Here is a 19,313-nt window from a genome sequence, read left to right as displayed (position 1 = left end):
ATCTTGTTTGTTTAGTACAGTGATAGGGCTGCAAGTCAGGCCGGGTTAGGTCAGGTTAAGGCCAACCCTAGCCCAACCCTAAGTTCTAAATCCCAACCCGATCTTCAACCCGACTAACCCAACCCTAACCCTAACCCTAACCCTAACTAAATTCCTTCAACCCACACCCAACCCAAAGTCAATTTCAGGTTGGGTTGGGCCCAACCCTTAAAACCTCATAGAATTTCTTGATTTTAGATCTTAACTCAGCTTTTACCACATATATTTATCCTATGTTTCATTAGTATATGTTTGTTGACGTTTTTTTTTTTATTCTTTTGGTACAAAATTCATAAAAAACAAGTGTTAGAAATGACTATAGTTTATTATGAGTTATGGCTTATGATAGATCCTTCTTGGGCAACAAACAACATAGAGGAGATGAATACAATTTTCAAAAAACATAAAATAATGTTTTTAAGGTTTTAGTCTTTCTGATTAGGATTAAGTGAAGTGATTATCTTAAAAGAAATACATGATACTATGTGGTGGGGGTATTCAAATATTATGCATCTAAACAAATCAATGTATGTTATATATTACATATAATATATATTTATATATGACATGTATTATAGAGTCAGGTTCGGATTGGCTAAGGAGTTAACCCTAACCCAACCCGAAGTAAAGTTGGGTTCATGAAATTCAACCCTAACCCAACCCAAATTAAAATCGGGTTCATGAATTTTGACCCTAATCCTAACCCGAACTTCAACCCAACCCAACTTTTTCGGGTTGGGTTCGAGCCAACCCGGCCCAAGTTTCAGCCTTATGCATTGATGTATCAAGGCATATATCATATCACCTTTTATCATACAATACAATTGAAAATGTTAAACTCTTTGAATTTAACATTTTGATGATCCTAAAAGCCTATTCATATTGTAGTTCAAACTTAATTAATGTATTGATGACCGTAAAAACTAATATGTATTGTATGAAACAATAAGACATGTATCAATTCTTTGAACCGCGCTTCATCCATTAAAATTTTTATGGACAAAAAATTGATTTAAAAATATTAAAGCAATGTTTTTGAACCGTCGTTGACCCAGACAATCGGACCGTTCGGCTGAGAAACTATCCAAACAACCAGTTCTATTTCACCCCTAACCCACTCTTGGATCAAAAAACTATTGACTTCGTCAAAAAATCGTTGATTCAGACGATCGAACAGTCGATTAGTTTGACCCAGACAGCAGTTTGCAGTATAAAGCTGTAGGAGAGAAACACAAACTCAGATCTAAGGAAGAAGAAGAAGACGAAGAAGACGAAGATGATCTGAGAACTCGGATCTCAGATCTGAGAACTCAGATCTGTGTCTATTGTTGTTGCCTTGCCATCACCGTCGCCGTTGCCATTATCGTCGCCGGTGAGCGTCGAACCACCTTCCTCTTCCTTCTTCTTCCCTCATTCCTTTCCTTTCTCTTCTTTTCCTTTTTCCTTTTTCCTTTTTCCTTTCTCCTTTCTTTTCTTTTTTTCTTTTTTTCTTTCTCAACCGACAACATCTGGACGATCGAACTGCTGACTCGAAAACTGGTAGCTAATATGATTCCATTTCAAGGTTGGTTTTTAAAACCTTGCTTTAAAGCATTACCTTTGTGTTTTTTCTTTTTTTTTTTATTTTTTGTCAAGACAATTAATAGAAAGGGTATGTTTGCATATTTATTTGAAACACGAATGGTGTTTTTTGGTGAATGTCAAACTATAAGGGAGTTTTAAGTGTTTGTAAAAAAAAATACAAGGGAGGTTTAAATGCTTGGGTTTTGTTAAGCAAAACTGATGCAGGTGAGCCTTATAAAATTTTCAATTACACCAAAACAACTCAATTCATGCAACCCCAAGCATTATTTTTGATGTGTGTATTATTAGATAAATTTGTATTAATTTTTATAATTAATTTTAAACAAAATTTAAATAGATCTTAAATTAATAAATTTTTTTTTTGACATGAAACTTAAATCATTGTCATGATCTAAGCCTTGTCCCAACTATATGGAGGCAGCTGCATGAATCCTCTTTCACCATCCTGTGCTATCCAATGTCATATTCATGGTTAAATAAAGGGCACTTAAATCATTTTTTATCTTTACCAAAAAAGTTCATTTCTTATCACTTCCACCCTAGTCGTTTTCGGCCTTGTCCTGTCTCTTCTAGGCCTTTGGATTTGTCACAAATCACTTTTCATAGCAAGTGCTATAGATGGTCTTTTATGCACATGATCAAACTTTCTTGATCTACTTTCTCTCATTTTATCACCTATTGGAGCTTCCTAGGTTCCTTTATATGACTTAATTTCTAACCCTATCCTTTCTAATTTTACCACTTATCCATCTAAGCATATGTATTTCTACCACTCATATTTTAGACATTAAATTGTTACTTAACTTCCCAACACTTTGCTCCATGTATAATTTCTAGAATTTTCCATTTAGTCAAGGTGATATTTACTTATCACATAAGACTTTGAATGCATCCTCCATTTTGCCTATTCTACTCTAATACAAGCAATGTTTTAAAAATCGACCAGGAACCGAAAATATTTTGGCCATCAGTTTTTGGGTCAATGGTTCACTGTCCAGTTCGAACATACAGCCCATCCAACTGAAAAATAAATAAATAATGACCAAAAACTGTTGAATGAGTCAAACGGATCAACAGTTCAATTGCTCGAGTCAGCAAATCACTAACCAAATCAATAGTTTTTGGCCAAGGACTGGATTGAGGGTAAAACGGAACTAGTTGCCTGTATGTTTCCCATGCCAAACAATCCGACCGTCTAGGTCAACGGAGGTTCAAAAAAACACTACTCTAATATATAAAATTAAATTAATTTTAAAATAAAAAATCTTTTTATTAATTTTTGTTATTGTTGGATTTTATTACTAAAACTATTTTTCATAACACAAATTCAAAAAGAGGAGTCATCAAAAAATTAAAAAGGGCCCAAGTAAGGCTGGAGATGGGCCGCCAAGTAAGACAACTTTTTCACTCAAGTGAATGTTTTGCAAGGTTTTAAAAACTGACCCGGAAATAGAACCATTTTGGCCACCGGTTTTTGGATCAACAGTTCGAACGGTTTAAATATTTTAATAGATAATATGTCATCTTACCCATTAGATTAGAATATTAGGGTAAGATGCATATAAATATAAGAAAAATAAGGTTTGATGGTTTGAGAATGAGAGAAATTTGAGAAGTTGTCGGCAGATGAGAGAGTTTAGAAGAAGAAGAAGAAGAAGAAGAAGAAGAGGAGGAGGAGGAGGTCACTTGCAAGCTGCAACGGCAGTGATGGCAAATTGGCAATGAAAGTAATAAACCATGAGGTCTCTCTCTCTCTCTCTCTCTCTCTCTCTCTCTCTCTCTCTCTCTCTCTCTCTCAGATGTGTCACCTAGACTGTTCTCCCAAATCTCTAAACATGAGATCTCTCTCACTATCTTAGACATCTCTCAACTGATCTCTCTCCAGTAGATCTCAGATCTAAAAGATCTTTTCTCTTTTCACTCTTGTTCTAACTTGTCAGAAATAATAAACCATGAACTGCTCTTCAGGTCAAACGGTTCAGCTGTCAAACCATTTAGCCAACGATTTATTGACTAATTCAATAGTTTTTACCAAAGACCAGGTTTGGGGTAAAGCGGAACCAGTCACCTGAACAGTTTTGGGTCTAACTGTCTGGATCAATGATGGTTCGAAAATATTGGTGTTTTGATACTTCGATAGTAAATAGGCAGAAAGGCTAGTTTAGGCCTGTCAATTAGTCATGACTACTAGGGTGAATCAGGCTAGGCCCAAACAATTAAGAAAAAAAATGAATTGCATAGATGTGGTACCAACCCAAACCCTATATTCAATTTGAAAGATGCCTTTGCTTGTACATATAAAACAATAGACTTCTTTCTGCCACAGAACAATAAAATGGAAAGAAAAACTTATCACTGGTCCAACTATGTTATTGGTTGTTAAATTTAGAGGGACAACCATAGCAATTATAGTGTAAATAACTTGTTTGTCGAACACATTTCTCTCTCTCTCTATCTGAGAGGCCAAACTTCTGAAAATTAAACATCATTTCCCTAATTAAGAACCAAGATGGTTGGGTATTGGAAAGGGAACCCTACTATTATCACATCTCCGAAAGAACACCAATAAAATGAAATTCACTTGATGTCCTCAACTCTCAAGCTGTCAAACAACTAGCTAAGTTGACGGTTCTTTTTTATCACCCAACTAATTACTTAACACTTTACAATGTGTAATCTTCTTCTTGAGAGGCTTGAATATAATAGAGCGACGTAGATGATTTTGCATTGTTCCAGGTGGCTGCTTAAGCACTGGTGTAGAAGGCTAGAGGCCAGAATAGCTCTCTAGCTTTTAGACAAGTAATTTTCAGCCTAATAGTCCCTATCATGAACCCCCCAGCGCCAGGCCCCAGTTACAAGAAAAAAATGAAAAGTAAAACAAAGGATTATTATGATCATATCTTTTCATATACCAAAAGCCACATCAATAATAAAGATACATAGATCGCTTGGGAATGATCATGCTCATCTCACCTAGTTTGTCACTTATTGACTAAAAAATTGTCTAATTGAGGCACTTAAATATAATTTCAGATCCCATTTTGGCCTGTTTATAATTTTAGTTATGTGTTGAAAACGAGGTTGCTGAAATACTAAATTGCACATTTTGACATAAAATATTCCCTTCAGCTCTTATTTAAGCAATCAATCGAGGGTTGGCTCGTTGGTGTGTTAACTAGTTTGTTCCAGTATTGACGTGGAATCAAATCAAGGGAAAGGTATTATTGATGGATAGCACCGAATATCAATTTCATAGGTTTTCAGCTGTGCATTGAAAACGTTTTCTATATTTAATGTTGTCATTCACGCGAGATGTTCTCAATTCACAGCTGCAATGTGTTGTGAGTTTGATGTAAGGCATACTCTCTAATGAGTAAATCTGATTTCTATTTAAGCAATTATCATTTGTGAAAAGGCACCTCAGCATGATTAACCCAGTCAGAGAATTTCTCATTTGGGAAAGTGACTTATCACAACCATCTCCTAAAAATCCTCTTCTTATCGTTATTATCATCACGTAAGCCTTATCCCAAGCGGGTGTGCTTAGATTATAGTAATCTTGTTTCTCCATCTAGTTCTATTTAATGTCATATCCATTATTAAATTATAGGTATTTAAAACCTCTTTTTTATTTTTTAAACTAAAAAATATATGCGTTTTTATTTTAATTACCAAAATTTATTAAGAAGAAAAAAATATCAGTGCTGTTAGACTTGGAGCAGACCAAAAACCTAATTACACAATGGATCGTGATGTCCACTTAGGGGGACTTGGCTTTCCAATAAATGGAGGCACATAAATTGATGGATGGATTTGGGTAAATAACTTCTATATTAGCGTGGAAAATTGCTAAAGCCTAAATGGGACAACATTGCCCCTTCAATGAAAATTAATATCCACTTTCGGGAACCCCCCTCCCCTTTTTGTTTAATGAAAATATGGTTAAAAATAGGCCCAAAACCAAATTTTGAAAAATAAAAAACTAAAAAAACATAAGAATGTGTCATTTTAAGTATCGATATGCCCCTATCAATACATAGGGATAGGGGCGTATCAATATTTTGAACATATAAGTGTTACCTCGAAAACATTTATCCGAATAAATGCATTTACCCAAATAAATGATTTATCAAAAAAAAATGAACAAAGCCTTAGCACATTCAAACCATGAAAATTGTCATTTACCATGCAAGAACCTAAAAAAAAGTGATGGGTTACCGGGTCATTGGTTCAACCTTCGGTTGGTCCAAATATAACAAGTAGATACTTTGGAAAAAGAAAAAACTTAATTTTTAGTTCTGTGACTTCTGTCATGATGGCTGTAAAGAAACACGACGAACCACTTCTGACTACGCAAAGGGCCAGTACCACACAATAGGGTCGAGACCACTTGACAACCGAAAGTTGGCCTGACACATTTCTCCTCTACAGTAGGGACCATTTTCCACATCAACTTCTTACGTACAGAGCCACAACACAATGGCCAGTCCCCCTTCCTGTTTTATAATTTGGAACAAAGGGTTGAAAATGGACCAGGGCACTAAACGTTGTTGCTTGCAGTTGCAGCTCATACTCCAGACTCCAGAGACTCCAGGGAACCTGCTCTTCTAGGCAAAAGGATTAATTTAGAGCAATCCATTTGTAGAAATAACATATAATAAAATAAAAGACTCAGTTTTCCCTTTATCTGAAGCTGCTATACACATGTTTTGTCTTTGTTAATGAACATTTAGCCTAATTGAAGGGGAAAAGGGGCTGAGGACCTTCTTGTAAAAGAAAACTCAGAGGAACAGAGAAGAGTGTGGTCCATCATCCCCCCCCCCCCCCCTCCTCCTCCTTGTGCAGTAGTGCAAGCAGGAAGAGGCTTTGGACCCCAGTGCCAGGTAGGGTTGGACCCCATCACCATCAGCAGACTGAAACCCTAGCCACTGGCTGGAAAATGGCTAAACAGTACTATTCACAACAAAGGTACTGAGGCAGTGAGGCTGACTCTTTTGTATCTTTTCCCCATTAAAAAATCAGACTACTAAAATACATACATACCTTGTTGAAGGAAGAAAACATCAATTCCCTATATCATATAAGTCACAACCTCAATCAATTCATCCTGGCTTGCTCTAGGGTCGCTTTCTGGAGAAAGTGAGCAAATCCAACTTATCTATGCTATCTTGGCACCTTCTTGGGCTTTATCCATTTCTCCATGAAAATCAATCTTGCATTCTGTGATAAAGATGCTTCCTCCTTGCCTTTGTTGAGAGCATCCACTATTTCTACATTCTTACCTGGAAGGGTATGACTTGTCAAAACCTAATGGTAATTACTTTTCTAGAAAATAATAAGTTAAAAAATATATCACCACTACTTGTGAAAAATGATAACAAAAATGTATAATAAGTAGAGAGAATAAAAAAAAAAAAAAAGTCTTTATCTATGTTCCATACACATTAAGCCCACATCATATATGTGGATGCATGTATACGAAACACCGGCATGTTCACTCGTGATGTAGGTAGTAGGAGAGAATTTTGTAAAATTTTTATTTAAAATAGAAAAACAAGAGGCTTCAATGATTGAATTTCTTTGCTATTACATTGTCCTGTTTTAAATGGTTTTTTTATAAGTATACTATTTTAAATGATTGTTTATAATCTCTCCATATATATATGGAGAAGAAAATGCAGAAGGAAAATATTCAGCAAAGCTTTCTCTTAATTAATTTTGTTACGATGTATATAAACATGAAGAATTCATATTTTTTCTAGGGTAAAATACAAACATTTTCCCTGAAGTTTCTGATAATCTTAAAATCATCCCTATAGTCTTATTTTAACAAAAACTTCTCCTGAACTTCTAAAAAAATTTGACAAAAACCTCTCTTCCGTTGGGTTTTGACCCAGACGGAAAACGTTTAACCTATGCATGAAACTCTTCAAATACCCATTTTACCCTTCTATAAAACGGATACTGAAATAACTAACTGGTGAACGTCACTAGCTATGATGAACCTCTGCTCTCTCATCTCCTCTTGTCTCGGAGGGAAGGTTAGGAGTAAAAAGTAGAGGAATCGGCAATGGCTCCCATCTCACACAGTGATGTGATTCCAGACCGCATTCTTGGTTACTTTGGGGAACCGATCCTTATCAAGTTATCATACAACTCTACTTATTTATTTAATTTGGTTGAATACGGAAGATATTGATACCAGTCTTTTTGCCTTCTATGGTTGGATTAATGACGGATTTACGTGAGTTCCAAATTCTATAGCGAGGGCCTCTACAGATTTCTTCAATGAAACAATCTCACGGTCTCCATCAATCCTGGCCTGTTCAATCTGCTCCCTCTCCTTCACCATTCGCCGGTTACTCCGATTTCTAGTATGACATGTCCTAGATATCCGTCGTCGTTTCTCAATGGTGGTGGTCACCAGTTCTTTGCTAGAATATGATCGTCTCTGGGTGGAATTTCACCAACATTGAAGAAGGTGGAGCATTTCTCTATTCAGAGCTGTTTGTTTTGAACACTGGTGAAAGGAATGACTATCAGAAAGGCATTATTCTTACTCCTCGGGAAAAGAGAGATGATGTAGATGAATTGTGGATGGCTATGAAAGAGGTCATATGTTATGATGTTAAAGAACAGAGTCGGTATGAAGAGGCATTGGTTGCAATTACTGTAGATGAATCTCTGAAACGATATTGCAAATGCATTGAAAACTCTAATTTCTGGGGAGGAGAGTCTGAATTATTGGTGTTATCAAAGTTATGCCTGCAGCCAATCATTGTTTACATACCAGAGCATGAGCACAGGGTGGGAGGATGGGACACTGGTTTTATTCCTATCACAGAGTATGGAGCTGAGTTCAGCAAGACATCAAAGGGAAAACCAAGGAAGGTAGTAAGGCTTTTGTACAGTGGTAGGAACCATTATGATCTTCTCTCTGCTGTCGTGTCAACTGCATCTCCACAACTCTCTGTCTCTCCTCATTTCTGACATTTCTCTTCCATCTTAGCTTTGAAGGCAACACCCTCGACGCTCACTCGTTCATTCACTCTCCAAATTTGGTTCTTAAGCCGCTCTGCTTGGTGGAGTTGAGAAGAGACGAAAACCAGAGTAAGGCATTGCTCGATCTCAATAGCTATCATCTCATCTTCAAAGAGTTTCTTCTCGGCCATCAATGTTTGGTTATAGGCTGCCGAGCAAGAGATCTCTGACTCAAGGGTCTCCTTGGACTGAAGAAGAGAGTGGACCTATTGATTGGTGTAATCCATTCTTCACCAGTAGTTATTTCAGTACCCATTTTACAAAAGGGTAAAATGGGTATTTGAAAAAGTTTTATGCATAAGTTAAACATTTTCCGTTGGGTCAATGACGGAAGGTAGTTTTTATCAAATTTTTTGAAAATTTTAAAGGAGCTTATAGGGGAGATTTTTATGATTGTCAAAAGCTTGTTTATGATTATTTTATCTTTTTTATTGTCATCAAAAATAATAAAAAAAAATTGTTTATTGTGAAATCTAAATCTAAACTATACACAGCCCAATTGCTAAAATAATCACAGAATAGGCAGAGCAGGTCACCCCACCAACCATGGGAAGGATAAAAAACTAGAAAAAGCAGAAAATTTTAGCCTTTTAGGGTTTAATTGAAAATTAGGGGTTTTTTAGGTCAAGAATTAGAAATTAGGGTTTAGACTTAAGAGTTTAGAGAGAGGGGAAAAGGGCCCACACTCCCGTCCGTTCGGACCCTGTGTGCGGTATTGCCTCGCTGCCTGCTTGTATGAGAATCCCTCGACTTTTATTTTTAATTTTCTCTTTTATTCTTCCTTTCTCTCTCCTCTGAAAATCATGACTCTCTTCCATTTCAAGGAGAAAAGATATCCCTCCTTTTCTGTTGTTAAATTTCCCCAAGTTCTTATATACAGCTCTCCATGATCAGCTTTTGAGCTTTTTCTCGAAGCCCATGTCAGGTTCCAGCCAACTGAAGCGCACCCATCTCCCTTTTCACCCAATTATTCTCCATTCCTTCTCAAATTTAGGGGTTTTATGGGGTTTATGAGCCCTAGTGCTTACCAGGTCGACCACAGTGTCACCTGATCTCACCTTCGACTTCTATCGAGCTTTCGTAAATTCTATTTTCTGGGTTTTCGTAATTTGACCTCCTTTATTTAAATTCAATTGCCTTTCAGCTGTTTATTTCGACATCTAGTTCTTTCTAGGGCATCTTGGTCTTAGCTGAGGTTCAGTGTTAATTGAGTCCACTTAATCAATCTCCTTGAATTGGATCAAATTTAGCAGAATCTGCTTTCTGGGTTCATCGAACAAGGTTATCTTTGCTGGACTTCCATGGCTTTTATAGCGATCCCGGGTTCTGGTTCGGGATCAGGATCGAGTTTGAATTCCGGGTTTCAATTCTTGAATTCCCCTTTTGGAGATACCACATACACCAAGGTCTTTGTTGGCGGATTGGCATGGGAGACGCAAAGCGAGACTATGCGTCGTTATTTCGAGCAGTTTGGAGAGATTCTCGAGGCAGTCGTGATCACCGACAAGAATACAGGGAGATCGAAAGGCTATGGTTTTGTGAGTATTTCTTGTCTTGGGTTAAGTTTTCTGAAACTGCAGAAACAGTAATTTTCCTTATTCTTTTTCCTCTGTGATTTCGGGCATTGAAGAAGAGATGAATGATATTATATTTTAGTGCTTCTCTTTTTTTTATACTGACGAGAGAGATGACTTGGTTTGTCCTTGCGGTTGATTTGCATGGAGGGTTTAGGTGACTTTCCGTGATCCAGAATCTGCAAGGAGGGCCTGTGCTGATCCAACCCCGGTTATAGATGGTAGAAGGGCGAATTGTAATTTGGCTTCTCTTGGGCGGCCTAGGCCATTTATACCTTACGGTATCTTGACTATCTTATTTTTTCCTACTTACTGAACATACCATTAATATGTAAGGACTATTCGAACTTCTAATTTATCCACTTTGATGCGCCTCTATAAAATTTCCTTTCTTCCATGAACTGAAAACATGTTATCTGAGATGCTCTATGGAACCTTGGCAAATCTGGTCTAGTTGGTAAACTGTGCCTAATGTGTACTAATATTGCCGCTCTTACAAAGGCAGAAGAGTCTTGATTGAAATGTATGCCCTGGGATTAAACTCTCTTTGTTTTTGTGTTGGATATCCGAGCTCTTGTCGCTGGACCTTAAAGTTCAAGCATGCAATCCTGATTTCTATTACCTTTATTTTCTTTTCTTGCTTTTTTTGCATGTGATATTTTGTTTCTCTTTAGAGAGGTGCCAGGGTTGAACAATGGCTTATGTGATTTTTCTTCAGCAGTATTGGAATTAGAAGTTCCAATAGAGTTGCACTTTCTGTATATAATTGAATATAAGTACACCTAGAGATTATTTCATGCAGGAAATTGGCTACTCCACCCTCTTTGCCTCTCGAAATTACTTCCCCCCAGATTCTTCTCCCATCTTAGTAGCCAAACATAATCTTCATATTCGGTTTACACGATTAAGTTGTTCACTTTTTTCATAATACAGCAGGGTTTGCCAATGGGACAGTAGGAGATCAGTGTCTCAAGATTAAGTTGTTCACTTTTCTCATAATACACCAGGGTCTGCCAATGGGACAGTAGGAGATCAATGCCTCTAGTGCAAATGTAGGAGCAACAAGAGCTCCCACCAATCCTTTTTTTTTTGTATAAATAATGGTATTATATTTCAAAAAGTGGGGGAGAATCCCTCAACCCTTATATACATCAAGGATTTCTAGAAAGCATATATTAAAAGAGATTCCAACCCAAAAACACCATTTTAAACTTGGAAATTAACATAAAAAACAATCTGCTCCAAATTGTTACAAAAGTGTTGATATTTCAGTCCTCTAAACTCCTTGGATCAGCTGGACCAATGAATAACAGATCTCATTCTTCCCTAGTATATTTTCCAAGGCCCTAGCCTCACCTTTGGATATTCGTTTATTTCATTCACTTCATATCAACCAGCAAATAGAATGAGGCACTAGTTTTCATAGAATTCCCTGAGGGTTGAAACCTTACCTAGGCCACAAGGATAGTAAGCAACTTTTATCAGCAGCTGTAAGCCGCTGTTAAACAGCTTTAAACAATGGGTCCCCACACTATAACAATAAGAGCATTGAATCAGCAGGTGGGAGACTGACTCAGGTTCCAAACCATACAACACTGATTGTTTTCCAATTTCATTCCTTTTGATAAAAGATGGTCAATGGTGGGAATCTTGACAATCACTGCCATTCACAAGAAAAGGAAAGGAAATTAAGATCATTTCATGTGTCAATTGTTTTCTGCCCCCTTTCAAAAAGAAAAAAAAAAGGAAAGAAAAAGAAATAAAAAGAGAAGAAAGACCTCTTGGTAATCTTAGTCTTCTTTGTAATTTGTCTCTTATACAACTCCTAATAGTTGAGTTAAGGCTGAGATGTGTGTGTGTGTGTGTGTGTGTGTGTGTACCAGTGTTTTAAAACATAAAGGCGTGACGCAAGGCATTCCACTACCTAGAAGCATGAGGCGTAGTTCAAAACATAAGAGGCGTAAGGCCCCTTAAGAGGAGGGGAGGGGGATGAGGAGGAAGAAGGAGGGGGAAAAAGAGGAAGGGGAATTTTGGGGGGTAGGAGGATCTAGGGGCAAAGCCCCCCAGCCTAAACTATTTTTCAGATCAGTAACCATCCTAAATATTCCTTACTCCTCTTCCCTTCCCTTCCCTTTTATTTTCTTTCTTTTCTCTTTTTTCCTTTTTCTTTTTCTTTTCTTTTTTCTTTCTTTTTTCTGTCTATGTGAGGCATGTGTGAGACACATGAGATGAGGCATACAACTCTAGCACACCTCAAGGTATATGAGGCATATACCTCTTGCACCTGAGGCATATATCTCAAAGGCATCAATACTTCTGGGCGTTTTGGGGGAACCTCGCCCAGACGCACCTCCAAGCATACACCTCCTATGCCTTTTAAAATACTGGTGTGTACCTTAGGTAGGGCTCCAAGTTGGGTTGCCCAATTTGAAGAATTTCAACTACACTGGGCTTGGGTTAGGGTCCAGGCCCATTGAAAATTTAACAACTTCCCAACCCAAGTTATTCCAAGTTGCAGCCCTAACCTTAGGTACTACCACAAATTTCTACTCAACAAAAATGTATTATCTATCCCATCTATATAGGTTGGCCATACAAACCCCTTTCCACCAATGCACTATATCAATAGTCATGGCCATTGTTAAGTTGTGAGCCCTCAAATCATTTCTCAATATCTCAATGTTTTATCATTTTCTCAAGATTTCAATCCAAATCATTTTTGTCCTGCCCCTGGCTCTTCTAGACCCTTCAACTTGTATCAAATCACTTCTTACTGATTCTATTCACATGCCCAAACCATCAAAGTCTGCATTTCCTCATTTTATATCCTATTCTAGAGTTATTCCTAGATTTCCTCATTTGTAATCTATTCAAAGCATCTGCTTCTCCAAAGCATTTTTGGACATGTTGCTTTTTTGACTACCCAACATTTTGATCCATGCAACATTACTAACCTTATACATCCTATAAAATTTTTCTTTAAACCTGATCGGCATTCTTCTATCACACAGCACTCCAAATGCACCTCTCCATTTCTTCCACAGTGGTTTAGAGACTTGGTCGGCTCCAAATTATGTATCTCATCTCTACTTCTTATCTCGTTGGTACTTGGTACCATTGTGTGTTTCTTAATTTTAAATATTTTATAGGAAAAAATTCATGTAAATGGTTGTTCATTTAACAATAGCATGGTACCTGAAGTTGTAAGCCACCATCTGTACAGAATATTGACCTGTAGGAGAGGTAACCACCTAATAAATACCCCAAGCCAAATAAAACAAACTTATTTTTTGATGAACAAAAAAATACTTATTGGATGACCCCAGCATGACTTATCTACTTTTTCTTTAATCCACCACTTTCCTTGGTGTGGCTACCCGACCCACCTTCCCACACTGTACCTTGGTCCCTGGACCCTAAGAATCTCATCCCCTTTGGGCAACGAGTCACTAAGAAAACAAAAAATGTTTTTCTTGAAAATTCCTGGGTTTTCCTAAATTCCTGAATTCCCAAACATTTAGGTGGCGACTCCAATTTCTCCATACTCCATTCCATCCCTCCCTCCAGGTCGGGTAGCCACACCTGGCATCTGAAGTGGTGCAATAAATTTGATGTTTCAGATGATCTGATGCATTCAAGTTGGGCAGTGATGAGATCCCCAAGTAGTGCTACTATGCTAATGGTGGAATGTGAACCTATGAGCATCTTGGATTTTGATGCTTTCTGTATTCCTATCACAAGTTATTAAGGATGCAAAGCTATGTTTTCTATTTCTATAAGCAATTATTTAAATGATCTTCCAGTATCAGTTTTGATTTTGTAAATCAAATATTTGTTATCTTGCAAAAGTTGGGCAATCAAGAGATCACTTTCATTCTCATTTTGTTTCTATTGCGATCTCCATCCTTTGTGTTGGCTCAAGTTACAATAGCACCTTAGCAGTTTGCACTCCATGGTACTAATGTACTGTGCTCCTTGTTTCTCATTTCACATAGGACGTCCGAGATCAGCGACTCCCTACTTTGGAAGTGTGCAGACACCCCGAGGGGCTTATGTTGGAAGCCCCAGTTATCGACAACCACTTTCTTTCAGCTACCAACAAGGATTTGCATATCCTCCATATGGGTGAGTTTTTTCTTCCGCTGATGGTCTTATGCAATGGTCCTAAATCTGCCATCTGACTTTGAGATTGTCTGAATCAGCTCTATATGGTATGGTCCTGAATAATAAGTATCCAGTTCGAAATCCAAATTCATGAACTGTCTGATTAGTGTTGATACTGGACGCAACTGTCTTGATACTGTACCTGAGTTGTGTGTTAATGTTGTTTCCCGGCGTGTGGTTGCCATATGGAGGGTACAATACATGGATGACATACTTGAAATCCTAAGACTAGTTATAGAATAATCCTTTCTTTTAAGACCAGCTTTGTAAATTTTACATCTTTTTACTTTGGCATCTATAGATGCACTTTTTAGTATATTTTGTTTCATGTGGTAGTTCCTATTATATATCCTGAAAGGGAATAATACAACTCATATAGATCTTTTCATTATGTGGCCTTTCTCCATGTCAGCACTGTCTAACATGGATGCATCCCCTGTTTTCAAAGTTTCATGGGCCTTGGGAGCTTGCAAGACACATGGCGATACCCTTTTTGTGGTCTGTAGCATCATTACAGACTTCTTTATGCATGTTTTGACTGATATATAAAGGAAGTTATAGTCCTAGAATCATTATGCTTTCGTGAGAGTTTCTTTTGCTTACATCATATCCATACTTTTAATCAGTGAACTGACTCATGGATTGATTAGTTGGTCATTGGACCACCTGGTCAAACATATCTTCCAGCCATATATGGTACAAGAGATGGCATATTGGTTGAATGAGCTTGATAGGTCAAGCACATTTGATAAATGTGCAGTTGGTAAACCTCGGTCATTAATGCATAATCATTTCAGGACTGTTACATGTATCCTTTATCTTGTAACATTATCTAAGTTCCACAAGCTCCTCATCCAAATGGGTTAATATTTGTGCCCAAGAAACTAATAGAAAAATTCATAAACAAAATACTCAGGTAATGAAATTTTTATTTTTTTTTTTTTCGAGAGGTACCAGCTTGTGCCTCTCCTCGGGTGGGCAGTCTGTTTTTGTATCATCATCTTATTATGTCTGAATAAATTACCATTCATTTATCAAAAAAATGTTTTTTCTTTTTGTGCAGGTACACAACTTATGGTCCTGAATACATCTACCCACAGGTTGAAGAATTATAGATTCACAATCATCTTCAAAAGTCACTTTTTGTAGGGAAAGAAATTTTACAAGATTGTTTGGTCAGTCCTACAAAGCTGAATTTCAACTTTTGCATGTTTTCATCTTCTGTTTTGCAGGGAGCATATAGTCCTTATATTGGTCAGCAATACCTTCAGATATATGGGGTACCAGGGACAGTTAATGCAGCTGTCTACCCTGTTGGGCCATTGGGGCAGCCCCTTCCTGGCAGTCACGGGTACACCTCAGTTCAAGGCTATGCAATGCCAGGCCCTCATGTCGTGCAACTTAGTGGGCCCAATGTCAATGGAGTGACACCACCTGTTCCCACAATTCAAGCAACATATCCTACAGGCAAAACTTTTTTCTTGGTTGATGAATTTTCTTTTCAGACCAGGCAATACCGATGTACAGTCCACCCAAAGCTAATCTGTTCTAAATACAGATAAATAGTGTTACTTTTCCTTTTAAGGAATGTTCTTTTGGTGGTTTGGCTGTGTTACGTCTGGTTTTGGAATATAAAACCACAATTTGGCATTCTTTGGCATGAGTTTATGATTCTGGAACCACAAATACCTTGGGTTCAAGATCAGAAAAAGAAATATAGGGGATTTTGAACACTAAGATTTTTAGCGTTCTCAACCAGGAAATAGTTTTACTGATTCAAGCATGATGTCATGGTGATCCAGTGTGTATCTCACACACCAGATGGTTGGGTATCTCCATGTGAAGATGTTCATTTGATCAAAGATCAATGGTGATGATTGAGATTTGTATCAATGTGTGACTTAAACATAATCATTAGAGTTTTTTAAAGTGAAACCCTGTATAGAATTTTTTAGTTAATGATGATGATGATGATGAAGTCTCAGAGAATAGAAATTTGGATGATGTTTTGTAGGCAAGCTATTGATTTATATAATAGTGATAAAAGTAGAAGGGGTAAAAAGATTCCCCCTATTTGCATTCACCTTGTTACATGACTCACTAACCAGGCATGCTCCTTGTATTTATCAGGTGTAGCAGCACAAGTTCCAGCACAACCACAGTTCATGGTTCCTGCTCATTCTCCTCAGTTTACACAAGGAAGTGGTTCAGATCAAACGGCAGGTTGAGGGATAGATCAAGATGAGTTACATCTTGAGGTATAAAGCTTTGTCCATTTATTTCTTCCAATATTCCAGCAGTATTATATTTTCATTGGAGCTCGTCATTGTTATTTACAGGTATCCTTAGATTGCAGCAGGACTAAGAGCACCAGTACTGCTACTTGAGTGGCAGGCTTTGAATCTAGCCTTGCAAATTATCATCTTTGCATTCTAGAGGTAAAATCTGATTCATTCATTAAGTACAGGATATATTATTGACTGGAACTTAATTGATCGAGTTCTGTATACTCGGGAAGTTACAAAAAGAAAGGAAATTGGATGGGGCATTGGATTGGTCTGCCAGTAGGATAGTAAGTTGTTTCATATTTGGACCCATCATTTACCAACATATGGATGTTGAATCTGTGTAGGAAAAATTGGCCAAGGATTAATTGCCTGATATTTTTAGCTTTGTTTAGGTGGAGACTGGAAACATGAAAAGGATGTTAGATGGACTGGTTAATTTGGATGATTGGATCATTCAATTGGGTCAATTTTTCACCTTTACTTATTTTTGTTTCGTTTATGCTTTTAACTAGTCGGTAAGCCATGTTTAAAATCTGATGGACCTGGGGTTTATGCCTCCCATGTGCATTTCTTGTAAGATGATAAATTCAGTCCAAACCATTAGCAAGTTTTACTTGTTTAAACCACATTGTTAGTGAACTAATATTACCTATTCCTATCGTGGTTTGATCCTTAATTCTCAAGTTTCATCAATGGAATTTCTGACTAAGTAGCTTTGTGTTGTGGCAGGTCATCCATAGTCATGGTCACTGGAGATACCAGAGTCAGATGTCAAGTCGCTCCAAGCACTGGAGCAATGAACAGGAGAGAATTTGGATTGCTCTTCTGTCGCAGTAGTGTCTAAAATCCTCATGTCCTGCCGGAGCTTGAGGTCACTGGAAGAGTGGATTGATGGATGCTGGAATCGGTTTCTGGCAACCATGTAGGGACAGACTGTAAATTCAGCATGTAGAATAATGAACATATGATTATTTTATCGTCTAGACCCAAGATTGGGTGTATAGCGAGTCCCTAGTGATTGTGTAGGATGTTTGTGCATTGTATTTAACATCAGGAGTCTGTGGAAGTGTGCATATCAATAGCTATTTATCTGAGGAACATTTTCAGTAATTGGTTATTTGTAAGACTCTAGAGAGGGCTTCAAAGACTGGCAGCAGGGAGTAATAATTTAACAAGGGGAACTTCTGTATATATTCTCTTCCAACACTTAGAACTCTGAACTTAAGGCTACCTTAGTTCCGTTTGCTTACAAAACAACAACCGGAACAGGGCGAGGGATTATGTAGAAAAAATTAAATTTGCTTAAATGTTTGAAATGTTGGTACTTGATCGTATGTTCTTTAAAATGTAGGTCAGATGAGAACACTCATATGAAGTGTGAACAGTGACGACACATGAGAATGAAAGGGCCCTTGTTATATCATCTTTCATCTATGGAAGTATGGATGATGATAGACCAAATGATAGTCGCTCGGTTGGTAACTCATCTCTCTGGTTATTGCGGAGAGTAGGGATATCAAATCCCGGCGGGCATCACCAGGGTTGGGGACCCGCTACCACCTACAAATATTATAGAATCTATTGGTGAACTACAAGAGTGCTTGGACTTGTTAGTATAGGAGAGAAACTACGCTCCAGAAAAGATTGATGACTATTCTGTTGATGGATGTGCACTCTCTGGAAATGGCTGGATGCCTGATCCTTCAGTCCAGCTCTCATGACCTTGTACCTCACCTGTTTGGGTTTCATCAGCGGCTCAGCCATTCAATTCTTGGTTTATATTTTCTGATAAAAAACCGAAAAAGGGTTTCCAAAACGTCAGCCTTTTGGCCAAATTTGTTTCAAACATTCGTACTAATGCTCTGAAATTGTGGGGCCCATGAACCCGCTATAGTTAATTCTATTCAATTATGCTCGGTTTGGAAAAACTACAAATACAAATATGTATAGTACAAATACATACAAAATACATACAAAACTAGCAGAGTAGGCCCTATGTTGCAAGGGCTCGTTCATAAACTATTAGGCTTGAGCTCGATTCGAATTAAAGGCTTGAGTTCAAGTTTGAGAGCTCGTCTCGAGTCAAAAGGTTGGAAATTCGAGTTCGGTTACCTTTGATTGTAGGTCTCTCAAGCAGTCGAGATGTCGAGCCGAGGTCTCCTTCAATTGTTAATGTGTCAAACTGATGCTCTTAGTTGAAGTGTCGAGCCGAGGTTTTCCTACCAGGCAAGGTGTCAAGCTAAGGTCTCCCTTAGTTGACAAGGTGTCAAGCTGAGGTCTCCCTCAATTGTCAAAGTTTTGAGCCGAGATCTCCCTCGGTGATTGAGGTGCCAGTGATTGAGGTGCCGAGCTAAGGTCTCCCTCGGTAGTCGAGGTATTGTCTAGCTGAAGCTCGAACTTGAGCTCAGAAGTTTAAGCTCGGTTTAGCTCAAACTCAACTACCTTTGATTGTAAGTCCCGTAACAATTGAGATGCCGAGTTGAAGTCTTCCTTAGTTGATAGAGTGGCATTCTTAAGGGGAGAGAGAGAGAGAGTTGGTAGGAGAGAGTGGCATTCTTGTAATTTAAAAGAAAAACAAATAAAGAGAGTTGGTAGGAGAGACTAGAGAGTGGCATTCTTGTAA

General features: G+C 37.8%; 1 protein-coding gene and 1 pseudogene across 2 annotated transcripts; both read left to right on the top strand.

Moving 5' to 3' along the window:
• Positions 1-7,999: 7,999 nt before the first annotated feature.
• Positions 8,000-8,613, top strand: LOC148849587 (OVARIAN TUMOR DOMAIN-containing deubiquitinating enzyme 3 pseudogene; annotated as a pseudogene). Its single transcript, XR_016100631.1, has one exon. The product of XR_016100631.1 is annotated as an OVARIAN TUMOR DOMAIN-containing deubiquitinating enzyme 3 pseudogene (transcript).
• A 259-nt stretch (positions 8,614-8,872) lies between these two features.
• LOC148849586 (uncharacterized) lies at positions 8,873-17,881 on the top strand. The gene is made up of 8 exons (XM_088949199.1): positions 8,873-10,202; positions 10,396-10,519; positions 14,234-14,363; positions 15,466-15,502; positions 15,635-15,869; positions 16,533-16,660; positions 16,742-16,840; positions 17,420-17,881. The coding sequence occupies exons 1-6, from the start codon at positions 9,966-9,968 to the stop codon at positions 16,628-16,630; spliced, it is 861 nt and encodes a 286-aa protein (XP_088805325.1). The 5' UTR covers positions 8,873-9,965; the 3' UTR covers positions 16,631-16,660; positions 16,742-16,840; positions 17,420-17,881.
• The last annotated feature ends 1,432 nt before the right edge of the window (positions 17,882-19,313 follow it).

The sequence above is a fragment of the Nelumbo lutea genome, chromosome 6 (assembly GCF_056320005.1).
Source record: "Nelumbo lutea isolate HS-2025 chromosome 6, American lotus-T2T, whole genome shotgun sequence".
Taxonomy (NCBI): domain Eukaryota; kingdom Viridiplantae; phylum Streptophyta; class Magnoliopsida; order Proteales; family Nelumbonaceae; genus Nelumbo; species Nelumbo lutea.
This window is presented reverse-complemented; position numbering and strand designations above follow the sequence as displayed.

What these genes read in the sequence shown, in the direction of transcription:
- LOC148849586 (XM_088949199.1), top strand. Translation starts at nt 9,966, where the DNA reads ATGGCTTTTATAGCGATCCCGGGTTCTGGTTCGGGATCAGGATCGAGT. An exon ending in TAGGCCATTTATACCTTACG is followed by an intron (nt 10,520 to 14,233) that starts GTATCTTGACTA and finishes CATTTCACATAG; the next exon opens with GACGTCCGAGATCAGCGACT. An exon ending in TCAAGCAACATATCCTACAG is followed by an intron (nt 15,870 to 16,532) that starts GCAAAACTTTTT and finishes TGTATTTATCAG; the next exon opens with GTGTAGCAGCACAAGTTCCA.